We start from the raw sequence: 14,975 nt of genomic DNA on the forward strand, positions 1-14,975 counted from the left end.
ACAGACAGCAAATTAATTTTCACTGAATGCATTTAATGACTGTTCTTTATTACATCAGCCTAAGTACTGAGTGGTTAATGCAAACTAATTCTAAGGTAACAGAACTGGTACACAGCTCCACTGTCTTACTTCCTTGCTGGTAACTCTGATCCTAACTGAAATTAGAAGGAGCTCAAAAGCTTTGCAGAAACCTTTCACTGAGATTGCTTACTCATTAAAGCAGTGGAATATATGGCAAAAGACCAGCTTATGAGACTGTTTTCCCTTCAACTTTGTTTATTGATGTACTGAACATGAAAAAGTACAAAGAATCCAAACACAAAAGAAAACATGTACAACCTCTTAAATACCCAACAGAATATATTCTCTATTCCGACAAATGTGAATTAAGTCATACTATACAACTTCAAATAAATACCAGCCTTATATGTTACTTAGTGCTCTGATAAACACTGTAAAGTGAAGCCCAATTTACATGCCTTCTCATCAATGCCGTTAGTTGCTACAGTAGTATAGGAAAGAAGCATGTAGCTATTTCTCCCACAATCGAAAGTTTGTGATTTCTATACTATATACAACTTTTAATGCAGAGGATTAGCTTTAACAATCTAAATGCATCTAAGAATGAAGAAGTACTCAGGAAGCCAATTGACTTTTGAATAGCATTGAGTGGGTCAGCATGAAAATTTGCTTATTCACTTTAGCACGCGCTTCACAGTATATGTACTGTACTATACTGAAAATTTTGTAACTACAATTGAAAAGAATAAGAACCAAAAACAACTGCAAAGATAGTGTACAACTATGTTATGCATAGAACATTGCTTTTTCTAAGGGGAAGCGTATGAGCATCTCAGTTTATACAAAAAGCAGGACGTAACTACATAGTTGTCAGTGCATCCTGGTGAAGGCATCAAACCCTCAGCTTTTTTTTAAAAAATTTAATTATAAGCTAGATGCTAATCAGAAAATATTCTGTATTTGTTTTCCTTAAATTTCTTCAATACATGGTAAAGACTTTTTCTATTTCCCCAAATAGTGATTTAAGCATCATACAAAGTTAAACTTCAATAGCATACAGGTATTTATGGTTTTCATATGAAAAATGTAAGGAAATTTGCTCAAAACATATGTTTATACTTGTTCTTTTACCACAAACATATTTATAAACAAAAATGTTGCATCACCATAAACAGTTGAAGCTAGACTATCTACAGACAAAAATAGCAACAGATCAGATGCACTGTAAATTCAAGTCCTCAGGACAAAAAAAAAGAAAAAAAGAAGAAAAAAAAAGAAGCAGACCTCAAGTAACAATGTTAATGCCATTTACAAAGAAAAAACTTATACAAAAACATTCAAAATTGAACATCACTTGGCATGTAACTTAAAAATAAACTATAATCAAAATTAGCTGAAAGGTTCATAACTTAAGGTCTTATTTACATTACACAAAGCTCAGGTGTTAGCCTTGAAAATAACTTTCAAAATACCTCCTAACGTGTCCAACTGAGGCCACTTCTGCTGATTTGCTACTGCACAAACCATGCTCAATGTCTTTTGTAAGACAAAACAATTCTTCAAACAATAGCAAGTACATCACTAAACACCATGAGCTCCATCTGAAGGGAATTCTTTAGGAAGAACAGATTTTTTTCCCCCTTATCTCAGTGTTTTAAGTTTTCTGCTTGCTCTTATATCCTCTTTTTTAAATTTTCATTTGTTTCAAAATCACAAATTAAAGTGAGCCACCTATCACTTAATAACCAGGATGATCAATGACTCCACTGATGATTACAAAAAATGAAACCAACAGTGCATCCCATTGACTTTACTTCTTAATACAAAGGTCTCAAAAGTAGTTCTACATCATAAATCTTTCTAAATTTTTTTCCCAACAATTGCAAATTTCCTGGTAAGTTTTAAAAGCTCACTAGGTGTCATATGAAGAGATTTCTCAAAGTATTCAAGTCAAAATATTTGTTCCAGGACCAGTAAAAAGTTTCTCCAAATTTTTTATTTTTTTATAAAAATAGATGCTTTTTAAACCCACATCAAAGAGGCTCTTATCTCTTTGGCAAGGTACTGCTTTACGAAAAGTTCTCCAGTATTCTTACAATAAGCTTTTATAATGTGTTCCCATTCCCCAACCCAAATGAAGGTGATGAAATAAATACTGCTTATAACTTTATAAATAAAATGTAAACTTCAGATACTTTTCTTAACAAAACAAAACAATAATGCATTACAATGTAAATTAAACACAAAGCAAATCAAGAAATGACAAAAGAAAATTTATAGTATTACACAAAGCCTCGGTATTTAATCATAGGTTAAAGGCAGTTATGTGTAAAGAAAAAAAAAAAACTTCTTCCCTTAGCTGAAACATTTTAAAAGGTCCACCTTCTTCAAAGAAGGCAATAGAATACGCATTGTGACAGGTAAAAACCCTGCACCTCTTGTCAATACTCAAACACAAAAGATAGTTAAGAAGTTCTAATTCAAATATTAGCAATAAAAAAATCTCACATATTCTTAGGATGCTAAGTAGTCATTTTATCCCCATTTCCACGCTGGCATACAACAAAGGCAATTACGAATGCATAAAGCTTCTTGTAAATTGCCTTTGTTGTATAGTTTTCATGTATTAATGCACTGAGAGTAACTTGTTAGGCTTTGTGCGTTTTGTTTGTTTTGAAGGAGACCTGCAATACTCTGTCACCAAGGCGGTATCCATTCAGGCTGGCTATTGCCATAGCTGCCTCATCGTAGTTTGTCATAGTCACAAATCCAAAACCTTTGCACTTGTTGGTGTTAAAGTCACGGATGACCTTCACATTGGTTACTGCTCCGAAGGGTCCAAACATTTGCCAGAGGATACTCTCATCAGCATCAGGGGCCAAGTTGTACACAAAAATGCACCACCCAGTTCCTGCATGTCCAGGGATATTAATTCCGGCCAAACTGGTCATTCCATCAATGGTCATTGGAGGAAACCTACTAAAGAATGAGGGAAAACAAAACAGGATCATAAATAGCTGTTCACACAAAACCCCAGTGGAAGAAATGTCAAAATAAGAGAATGATACAGAGCTTTTCACAGAATGAACATGTTGCTCAGACTAGAAAGGTAAGATCAAAAATATTTTTTGCCCCCTAACTGCGCAAATACTATATTAAAAATTATACACGAATACGGAGAACAGTGCTAGCTATGTCTGAAATGATGTAACAGAAAATCAAAAGGAAAGCATGCTATAAAACCAGTGAGAATTAGCAAGTCATTTGAAACAGGAGTTCCATGGAACTACTACCAAAGGCTTGTCTATTTCATGCAAAATGCATCAAACTGAACAATCTCAGCTGAAGTCTCAACATGCAAAAATCCAACGTAAGTCTTACTGAAGAGTTTGCAAAATACTTCGAAAGTAATTTGGTTGTTATGAACCAACTAATCCTTTATTACCTCTTTACTCCATAAGCTATGTTGAGCAGATTGTCCAACCTGCAAAACATTTAGCAACATGTTCAGTCTTCAGACTTTTCCACCCTTTAAGATTAAGGAAACTTAGTATATTACTGTCACATCCATTACACTGTACAGAACCTCATGCAATGTTCAAGTATCACCACTAAAAGAGCCATGGCACCTTATTACATCTGATACTGAATACAAAACAGATATTCTTGTGTAGTAACCACATTGTAAGTTCATTTCATAAAGTGCATCATGGCCACAAATTTAGCCTAAAATCACATACTGTTACCATAAGGTTACGGTCAGTGACCACATCAGTTAAGTTTTCCACATTACTAACTTGGCTGAGAAGAGAACTTTTATTGAGGCTTCTGACATGTTTGCTGACATGACTACCAAGACAAATGCAAGTAATGTGGACCACTAGGAACTGTTGTAACAAGCTCCAAAGAATGATTTTTTCATATTCCAACTCCTTCTGGCAATTCCAGAATGTTGGGAGGCAGAAGACTGGTTTGGCTGAGTAGGGCTAAGGCAAAAAAAATTAGTGTAAGGACAGTGGAGGCAAAGTCAGGTGGACATGGAAGGAATACAGAGATGTTGCTTGTCACTCAAAGGAGAAAATTTGTGCGGTCCAAGCTCAACAGGAGCTGAAGCTTGCCAAAAATGTGGGGGACAGCAAAAGAGGTTTTTAAATATGTCTCGAAGAGCAGTCCAAAAATAACATTAGCCTGTTACAGAATGAGGATGATCACCCCACAAACAGGGACACAAACAAAACAGAGAAGTTTAATGCTTCCTTTGCCTCCATCTTTAATGTCGATGATGGGCTAAGAGGGTCCCAGTGTCCTCAGCTGTGAGAATCATGAACAACCCTGAACTCGTGTGGGCTGTCCTGCACCAAATGGATCCCTAAAAATTTATGGGACTTGATGGGATTCATCCAAGAACATCGAAGAATTGGCCGATGCCTTTCTGAGGACTCATTCAAGATTTCAATGATTTTCTTTCAATGATTTTTGAGTTGAATGGAAGCTGGCTAACACCACCTCAATTTTCAATGAGGGCAAGAAAGATGACCCTGGAAACTACAGGCCTGTCAGGCTCACTTCAGGGCCTGGTAAAATTATGGAAATTATTCTGGGAGTACTGAAAAACAGACACAGCCAGCATGGCTTCATGATAGTGAAGTCCTGCTTGTCAAACTTAATTTCCTGTTATGATACAATAACTCACCCAGCTGATGTAATCTTTTTGGAATTCAATAAAGCTTTTGATACTTTTGATGCCTCTCCAGGTATCCTTCTGGACAAAATGTGCAGCTCACAGCTGGATAAACACATCATGGCATCCCATGGGTCAGCAAAGGCTCAGACACAAAGAGTTACAGTGAATGGGAAGACACCTGACTAGTCACTACTGGGATTCCACAGGACTTCATTTTAGGCTCAGTGCCCTTCAGCATCCTCATAAATTACTTGGATGCAGGACTTGAAGAATATATACTAAGTTTGCTGACAACACTAAATTTGGACTCCCCTTACAGCAGAGATACTCTGCAGAGAGACCTTGACAGAGGGTTGAGCAATCACCAACCACATGGCATTTAAAAAGGGAAAATGTCAGATTGTGCACCTGGGATGGGGCAACCCTAGATGTACAGACAGAACAGGAAATGAGACACTGAAAAGCATGGCAAGGGACCCGGGGGTCCTGATCAAAGACAATCTGAACACGAGGCAGCAGTGCCCTGGCAGGCAGGAGTGCCCCGGTGCATCAGGCCCAGCATCACAGCTGGGCAAGGGAGGGGATTGTCCTGCTCTACTCTGAGCTGGGGCAGCCTCACCTCGGCTGGGGTGCTGGGGCGGGTCTGGGTGCCACAATGTAAGAAAGCTAAAGCCCATTAGAGTGTTCAAAGGAGGGCCAAGAAAATGGTGAAGGGTCTGGAGGGGAAGCTGTACAAGGACCAGTTGAGGTCACCCAGCTTGTTTAGCCTAGGGAGTCTGACAGGTGGGTGGCCTCACACTCCACAGTTTCCTCATGAGGGGAAGAAGAGGGGCAGGCACTGATCTCTCCTCTCTGGTGACAGTGACAGGACTTGAGGGGATGACCTGAAGCTGTGTCAGTGGAGGTTTAGGAGGTTCTTCATGCAGAGGGTGGCTCAGCACTGGAACAGCATTCCTAGTGAAGCAGTCATGTCACCAAGCCTGCCAGGGGTCAAGAATTGCTCTAGCCAATGCTCTCAGGCACATGGTGTAACTTCTGGGGGCTGTCCTGTGCAGGGTCAGGAACTGGACTTGATGATCCTTGTGGGTGCCTTCCAACCCAGGATATTCTATGACACTATGATTTTCCAGGATGAAGTGTTTCTAGAATATATATACACACAAACATATATGCATGTATTATTTTCAAGATTTCTCAAGATGTGTATTTTCAAGATGTGTTTTCTTGCCTCTCCTTCCCCCAATTACAGAATGATACCACCGCTCTAAACCCCTTGAAATTACCTATCCAATATCCAAAATATGCAGTGCATACCACTCCTATTGCTCTTACTCCTGGAATCCCTTAAACTGCTTCTTTCAAAAAAATGTTTACCCTGAAGAAGCTCTTGTTCTTTCTGGCAAATCCTAAATACATGAAAAGGAAGTCTTATTATAGATCCTTTTCAAGACTCAAAATATGAGCTTAGGTAAAAAACCTACACTTGATTTTATTTTCTAGAAAGCACCGATTCCGCAGTGAGCTGGGTTTGCAGAATACACTGACCAGAAACTACCGAACCCCTAAAAGGGCAGAAAAAAGGAAATTAAAAAATACTTGACTACTATCAGTAGACAGTATGGATGACTGAGGTCTACTGTCATTGACATCAAGGGTGGAGAAAAAGGTGAATAGTTCTAGAAACACCACCACTTACAGGTCCTTGTTACAAGGACAGTCAAATGAGGACTTAATACAGTAATGGTATATCACTCGTAAGATTTTTCATCAGTTACCCTGAAGACTTGAAAATACTCTGGAAAAATTCTCAGGGACTTGCACTGGAAAATTTTTGAAGATGCTTTAAGTAATACATCTTATAGAAACAGCAGCAATTATAATAGAGCTGCTTTTGAAAGTCCAGCTCAAGTTTTCTCTTAATAAAAGGAAGCATTGTTTTTATCCTGTTGCTTTCATTATTAAAGTTTAAGCTGTTTTTAGGCTTCTGTCAACTATTAGCAGAGATGGGGCAACTGCATCAGGTAAGCCTGTCTGAAATGTCAACAACTAAGACTTCTTGCACGTGTAACATATTAAAGAGCTGAAGCACTGGTGCTACTTCAACTCTACAGTCAATATCAGATCTGGGATGATGAAACACTGCAAGGAAGAAAACCTAAAAGACAAGAAAAAATGATTTCTCTTTACAGTGTAAAGATTTCAAATTTGGTAAGACTGTCTTTTAGTGATGAAATATTAGCCTGAAGGCCTTGACCAAAAAAAAAAAAAAACTGTCTGCAACCTCAGTTTACCTTTTGACCAGTAATTTAAACATTTTCTTCATTCCATATCAATGAAAGTGAGAGTGATTTTACTTGCCTATTTACTACAGACTTGGTATTACTCAATGCTTGTTACCATTAAACTTGTATGTGGGGGAAACCTTATAGTGCTTTTTTTAAGCATTACTTTATGCTTATACTTTACACTTATGTATCTCAAAAAAAACCAACTTCCCAGTGAAATGTAAATGAACATTCATAAAAATACAATTACATTTCAAGAAAAATACATCTCCACCACTCAAAATTTAAGATACAAAGCCTAAAGTTGCAGGACAAGGGTAGTCTATTGAAGTTACCTAAGTGCAAAGCTACAGGTCTTATAAAAAAAGAACCAAGACCCCCCAAGAAAAAAAATAACCAACCAAAAAAACCCCCAGAACATGAACACAAACCCCTCCACCACAAACAAATTAACATCCCAGAAAACCAGAAAAACCCACTGCAAAACCAAAATACCTCTGAAAGCTGGGAGAATTTTTACAAATCATGATACCTGGAGTATCAGTAAAACACCAATGCTATCCCAGCCAACATATCTGAGTGAAACTGAACAGAAGAGTATCTTAGAATATGGGCAGTCAGAAGAACTCAAGGAGTCTGCAGGCCAAGACTTGCCAGCATATGTTGAATGTTGTCACACAACTCATGATCTGATTTCATACAATGCACTCAACTCCATTCTGCAATTTCTGCCCCTACTCTGTCTATGGAATAATGGCAAATCTACTTCTATGCAATACTCAGAACACTGTTGCAAAGTAGCCCTTTTATTACCTAAGAAATGGTAAGAAGAGCCACAAAAAGCAAATAAAATTGGTTATCCCCTCTCCAACAGAACACCTACTCCTCACACATGTGAGATGCAGCATGTAAGACCAAAAAGCTGAAGAGAATATGAGAAATTCTGAAAGAAGTGCAGTCCATGAACTCTTGAATATTTGTGTTATAAGCAAGCCTAGCCAATCCAGAGCTTTTGAAATTTGTTATTTTCTCTTTGAAGCAATCTGTCAACTGGTTTTGTTTCTCAAAAAATAAAACAGAAATAGTCTTTGAGTGTATTACTATTTTACACAATCCAGTCACATTGTTCAGGGTTAGAGGGAGGATAGAAATAATCATTATCTCCGAAAAAAAATCCAATGTACGCATGGATGTAGGTAATACAGTGTTCTCACCACATGTTATTTTCAAGACACTAAATAGCAAAGGTAACTATATGGCGATCGTTTACAACATGATGGGGACACAAATCCCCAAAAAGCACATGCAGGAAATAAGTGAACAATCTTTATCATGAAAGGTTGTAACAAGTAAAGACAAAGTATGGCATGGAGAACATCGACAACTAGGCAGAGAAAGAACCTGAAAGCCAGAATGTGGAAGAGAAATGCAGGGGTAGGTGAAGAGGAAGCTGGCTGTGGCATGCCACATGGCTAAGAAAAAACAGCTAAATCTCCTAGATCAATATTAACTGAATCAACTTGCACATTAATCAAGAACAACCTAGGAAATGAAAAATAATCTTTGAAAGAAATGAAAAATTTAGCGCCTGAATGCAAGAAAGATGCCACCTTGGTTTAACTAAAGTATGCATATAAGACACTCAAATGTTATCAACAGGATGGCATGCATTTTTGGTTTTAGCTGTACTGTGGTGGAATAGCTCAAGTTCAACATTCATGTGTTTCCTTCCCACACAGAAATCAGCTAAGCAGGAAAGCACAAGTGTGGAGGCAAACAAACAGACCTGTGGGAACACGCAAGTTTCAGCAGAGCTGTGCACATTATCGGACTTACCTAAAACGTTGAGCCTGCTGAGCTAGAGGGGCGGGATACCTTCTGTTTGGAGAATGGTACAGCTGGGAAAGAATGGCCTGATTGGTTTTTTGGCTTGGATTGTTAGCAAACTTTACAGTGATAGGCTCTGTGGCACCTGGAGGTTTCTGGCCGTTCAAGCCCTTGATAGCTTCTTCTGCTTCAATTCGCTTGTCAAACCGGATAAACCCCACTCCCCGTGACACCCCTGCACAAGGTGAAAAAAAGCATACAGCAATGAATTCACAGACTCCAGAATACTAGATGTTAACTTTTTATTTGTATGGCCAATTGCTATGCTGATGGTCAAATGCTGTGAATACATGGTAACTTTGAGCTTAACAGACCTGAGTTTCTGCATAGAGTAAAAATTTTCTACTGTAATTTTGATTTTAGTTTTTAATTTAATTGATGTAAGACACATTCATGTAAAAAGCTTTGAAGTTTGAGGGGAAAACAGTGGAAACAAATATAGTGAGCCGAAGTGGAATTTGGAAACCAAGCAATTTTGTTGGATGGAGCTGAACCCAAACCAGCTGCACTGTAACCTCTGGTCAGCACACACTACTCTGCAGTACCTAAATTCACAGAAATTCTGTACACAGCTTAGTTCTCTGCTCTCTAGAAGCAAAAAAAAAAAAAAAAGGCTTTTATTCTCCTCAAGTATCCCCTGAAGCTCTCTTTGGAGCAAATATGCTGAGAGGATGATGATGTGCAAATACTGCATTGCAATAATGGGAATTATGGCCATGTTTTAACAGTCAGTGGTTACCTCTAAGTAAAAGATTTGGTTTTAGTGTATCACCATATGTTACTTTTAAAGGAAAGCATTCTTGATATAGAAAAGCCAAAGGCAACATGCAAAAGAATCCAAATGTGTTTATGGAAGGTCCTAGGAACATCACACATCAGAAATTCCCTGTTTCTGAGACAAACACATTGAGCTGTGGATACTTGAACGAATTAACTTTAAAGCTACTAATAGGCAACATCAGTTAGATCAATGTTTTGTTGTAATATTTCTAGTGCCTTAGAGCCCCTTTACATTTTGGTTCATGAATAACCAGATGAGTTAGACACTTGTCCTCAATTGAGAAAGACATCAATGGTAAGAAATGTATTCTGTTCATAAACAATGATGATTTAAGCCATCAAAGTGACGATAAGAAAGTTTTAAAGAGGCAAATGTCACAGCTTCAACTTCACATTTTTTATCTGTCAGTTTGTGTCACAACCTTATTATTCATCCCATTCTGAGCCTACTTCTTCCAAGTTACTAAAAAGGAGGCAAGAGAGCTTAAGTCTTAACAACAATCTATATGACAGAAAGTACACTGCAAATAGCAGGATTCATGAGTATGAATAGAATTATCATGCATATTAGAAGTTTAATTATATTTACTTTATGGTCCATTTATTAAATTACATCTATTTCTGTGCATGAATATACAGGAACCTACTGTGAACAGCTATTTATTGCACAAAGACGAGGAATCTGTCCAGCAAATCTACTGCATCTACAAGTCAGTATCTGGCCTTTGGCTTTCCTTTCCAGGTCTCTCTACACTCTCAACTCAAACTGTTAAAACACTCTCTAAGTATTAGGTGTCAATAATCTCATAATTATTGATTATGAGATTAATAATCAATAATACTGAAATTAACAATCAGTAAAAAATCTCAACTGAGATTTCTTTTAACTTAGTGGAAGTCAAAGGAGTACACACAAGTTCCTCTAAAGGTCAGCCAAGACTCAAATGCTGGCATGTGCAAACTTTCCAAAGTAAGACAATTAAAAAAACTTTATGACCTTATACAGTTGAAAGCTGTTTGCCACTGAACAGAACATACAGCTTTGAAAAGGTACAACTATAAAAAAAAAAATCACATCCAGCTTATTCAAGGAATAATTAGGCAAGTAAATTACTTTCTCCATCTGTTCCCCTTAGTGTTCCAGGAAAGGAAGAACTTGGAGAGTCCTGCTTCTTTGTATGTTGCTTTGTACACTCAATACTCCTGACATGTATCTGGCTTTTCTTTCAGTTGCTTATTTCTGGCAGAGGCCTCACAGCCAGTGATTCAGAAAACTATAAAGCTCCTCAAGATCAGCCATTTGAGAGAGCAAAAAAACACAAGCATTACTGTCTGAGTCTGAAGAGTAACCATAAAGTGTCACTGACAACACCATTACCTGATTCACACACATACTGTAATAGTGCAAATAACTTGCTACATCTTAGTACTTTAAGACATGGATAAACACAGAACTTACCTGCTCCTGAGGAACTCCAAGTTTGTGTGTGCACAAATTTAATGAGTTAGCCTAGAAAACAGTCTTAACAGCAACAGCAGGTCTGGGGCTTCTGTAATCCTAGCCTCAGAGAACCAGCTGTGCATCTCTGCACAAAATTTTCTTTTTAGAGAAAGCAAGTTTAATAGCATTTTGTTAGGCACTGGGAGACTATTTTCATGAAGCCGCTTGGAAAGGAAGATTATGGCAGCTATAAATTTATTACAAGTCATCAAACAAGCTTCAAACCTGCACCTTCAGGGTGGAAATGACCCAATCTGGCTCAGTACACTACGGAGCCTATTTTTGTCCATGCATATTTTCAACAATTCCAGGAGAAAAATGCACTTTCTGGCCTACATACACCTTTTATACATTATAGAGACAAGATAACTGTACTGAAAGATGAAATATTTCTTGAACTGTGAGTCCATGAAAGGCCATGTAAAACTGCCTACTTACCAGTGACTTGGTCAACCAGAATACGAGAAGTAATAATACGTCCATACTGGGAAAAGAGCTGTTCCAGTTCTTTCTGGGTCATTGTTTTTGGAAGTCCACTAACATACAAATTTGCATCTCTGATAGAAGCCGAACTTGGTCGTGCATAAGAAACCTTAGGAAAAAAAAAACACCAACCTAGAAAACGAACACTTTTAAGCTAGCTGAAATAAGACAGTATTACTTGTTCTTGGACATTAAAACATCTCCAACAGCAGACAGAACAGTTAACTTTGCAAAGCTAATTCAGTGGAGGTTTTTCCTGTCTATTTGTTTTTTGGTTTTGGGATTTTTTTCTGGAAGCTGGCTTCCAAAACACAGAAGGAATGCAACTTAGACCACAGAGGAGAAGCTGACTACAAGGACTCATATATAAAAAGTACTTCAAATAAATGAGAAAAAGTACACATTCCAACAAGCTTTGGTGAAGAATAGTCTTAAGATTAAAGTGATAAATTTAAGAAGTTCCATGAATTCTCCTTATAAAGCACTAAAACAATACAAGGAAATGAGATTTCAGTAGGCCAAAGGCATAGAAGGACAGAAGCACTTCAAGGTTTCCAAGTGTTTTTCAAGTGCTGTGTCTTTTATACATGTTGAGCTTGCTACCAAATGACACAATCACAATCATTCACGACATCAAGATGAACTCTGCTACATCACTTTCACAGCCTAAGAATGAATGGCAGAAATAGGAGTCCAATCTGTATTTTGCCTGTTCAGCAGTTTATCAATTTCTGCAAGAGGCCTTAAAAACAAATGTCATTTAGCAGTGAACTTCTTGGATCCTTTTGGACAAAAGTTTAACCTGCTGCCTTGATATGTCAGTCAAAATATTTTAATATGATCGAGTAGATTCTTTGACCTTTAGACACATGCTACAAAACAACATGTTCACTACTTCCTTCTATGTTTGCACAAGTGTTTTACTACACTACAGTGTTTTACTACACTACAGTGATTAGGACAGAACATCTGTGCTTATCAAACAGGCCAGAATACTTCATCTATGCTTTTCACCTATGTAAAAGTAAAAAGGATCCGCAAGTAGTAGTCAGATTTATCTCCTTTCCTACCCTCCCCTTCCACGCACTGTTAGCCAATACTGGGCAAAAGGAACTTGATTCTGTCATTGTGTCTTTTTGCCTAATTCTTTGTTATTTCTTTTAAAATCCTTCCTGTCTCATTTCCATGCAGATCAGCAGACACTTAAGACTGCTGTGGAAGCAAAGGAGAAGACAGCTGAGATTAAACAAGCAATACCCTGAACACTGCTGTGTCCTTCAAGTTCCACACCGATGCTTTGTGCTGGCTGAAGAGGACTGACCTCAAAAACTTGTAGGTATCCAGCATGGAACCTTCTATGTCACATTGCCTTGTTCTTTCCACATGACAGCAACACGAGCTGAAGCCCTACGTTCAAAGTTACACGAAAACAGAGAGTAAAGTTTGCCTGCATTCAGCCGAAGAAGCGACAAAGACACCTATCCTTTTCTACCAGGAAGAATAAAACAACAGCTAAGGAATAAACAAACTTGCTCAACTTGCCCATTTGGCCCTAAGCTTCTGTAAGAAGTAAATTTCCATACCTCACTTGGCAGGACTTTAAGGAGACCCAAGGCTAGGAAATGGAGAAAGACTGCCTGGGGAACAGGACTAGTCCCAGTAAAATCATGAATCACCAAACCCAAGCAGACACTCTCTTTCAAGGGTAAATTCACACTGCTGGACACGTGCTGCCACATATAAAAACAAACTCACACAGAGTCTATCAGAAGAGAACTGCAAAAAGTATTTGCTAACTTACTGCAAGTTTACCTTATGCTACAAAACTGGTATCTGTCAAGATATAAAGCAGTTTCTGGAAAACTTTCTCATTTTCCTCTGGTAAATGAGTATGAGTTCTTGCATGGTGACAGCTGGTCCAGTATTGCCCATGCCCTCACTGGTGAAAGACATTTCAAATAGTTTGACATAGCAGCCAAGGCCTATATTGAACGGAATTTCAAGAATGCAAGTAAATGGAAGCGATACTCTAGCCAGTATACATGACACTTATAAATCAAATTTCACTGTCATTACCTTCAAGTGACTAACACATTGAATTTGGGCACATTAATCACAGTAATAACACATATTAAAAAATCAGTTCGTCATCAATATCTGAACACTGCATTTAATCATCTTGCTAAGCACCAGAACTACTGGTCAGGCAAGAAATCTGAAAGAAACATATAACTTTAGAAGTATGATGTAATTTAAATCATCACCTCTAGAGAAAAACAAAGACACCACGAAATATTACTGGCATAACTAATTCCTATGAAAAGAACCTTGCCTAGAGTATGTGATCTACGTGGGACATATTCCTCATCATTTTTGATGTCAAGGTCCAGTCATTTCACTTGTGATACACATTTAAAGCAGAACTACTCCACACTTATCTCCCTACCTATATCCTGTCAGTTTGTTCTTTCAGTAATTACTTGCTGATAGTTCTATATTTAGTCTCTTTAAACAACTTTTATATGGACTGAATTAACTGTGCCAAGGTTTCAATTCCACAGCTAATTCAACAGGTGAACATTACAGCTGTGTGGTATCAAAACCACTGAACACAAGGCAAGTCAAGAAACAGCCCGAAAGCCTGCAGTTTTAAATACTGAATGATGACACACACTTTACAACACTTAACAGGCACTACTCTGGAGAAACCAATTTAAAATTCAGTTTTACTGAAAATTTCCACTGTAGTTCATAGGAAATACACTTGTTTCCAGAAATGCAAGCATTACAGCACTAAGTCTAGGTATTTTCACTGCTTTAATACTTAATTTCCTAAAAACAAGATGAAGTGATTCACAATTTTCAAGTGAAAACTGTTAAAGTTAGCAGGTTAAACATAGAAGTTACCAAAAATAATAAAGATCCACAGCCCCTACAAGCGAGTGTTTCAGTTTCTTACTATCTGCTACTACCTACAGACATTTCAGTACTGTGCTTCAACCTCTTTTACGTTATTATTAGTAGAAACAAAGTATTTGTATTCTCTCAAAAAACTTGAGCATTTAATACAATTTCTTCCCGAACACATCTACTTAATGTATTCTTCCAAGTCTTCAAATTTTAAATCTTTAAATGCTAAAATCAGTCCTTCAGAAAATATTTACATTCACTAGCTCAAGTGCAATCTTTTTGCTTAGAACACTGCTTGCCCTTAAGAGTAGTGTCAGTTCTTTTAAAATGCATGTTTTTACGGGAAAAAAACTCCAACAAAAGAACTATCATCCAGTATGCCCAGATGAAAATGGGTTAAACCTACCTACAAAGCAGACAGATT

At 37.6% G+C, this 14,975-nt stretch overlaps 1 protein-coding gene across 9 annotated transcripts in view; it reads right to left on the reverse strand.

The window, feature by feature from the left end:
- Window positions 1–258: 258 nt before the first annotated feature.
- ELAVL2 (ELAV like RNA binding protein 2) overlaps window positions 259–14,975 on the reverse strand; it is an 86,804-nt gene continuing 72,087 nt past the window's right edge. For 7 of the 9 annotated variants that reach the window (XM_088054453.1, XM_088054451.1, XM_088054448.1 and 4 more), the window contains 4 exons: window positions 11,597–11,750; window positions 8,827–9,052; window positions 3,467–3,505; window positions 259–3,000 (listed from right to left, as the gene is read on the reverse strand). In XM_088054453.1, the coding sequence (XP_087910579.1) occupies window positions 2,670–3,000; window positions 3,467–3,505; window positions 8,827–9,052; window positions 11,597–11,750 (750 nt within the window). In that variant the 3' untranslated portion in view covers window positions 259–2,669. The remainder of the gene's footprint in view (window positions 3,001–3,466; window positions 3,506–8,826; window positions 9,053–11,596; window positions 11,751–14,975) is intronic. The other 2 variants (XM_005530754.2, XM_088054452.1) reach the window with 2 other exon arrangements.

Source organism: Pseudopodoces humilis, chromosome 4 (assembly GCF_049639895.1).
Source record: "Pseudopodoces humilis isolate 2021_Gansu_Grassland_sample_001 chromosome 4, ASM4963989v1, whole genome shotgun sequence".
In the NCBI taxonomy this organism is placed as follows: Eukaryota; Metazoa; Chordata; class Aves; order Passeriformes; family Paridae; genus Pseudopodoces; species Pseudopodoces humilis.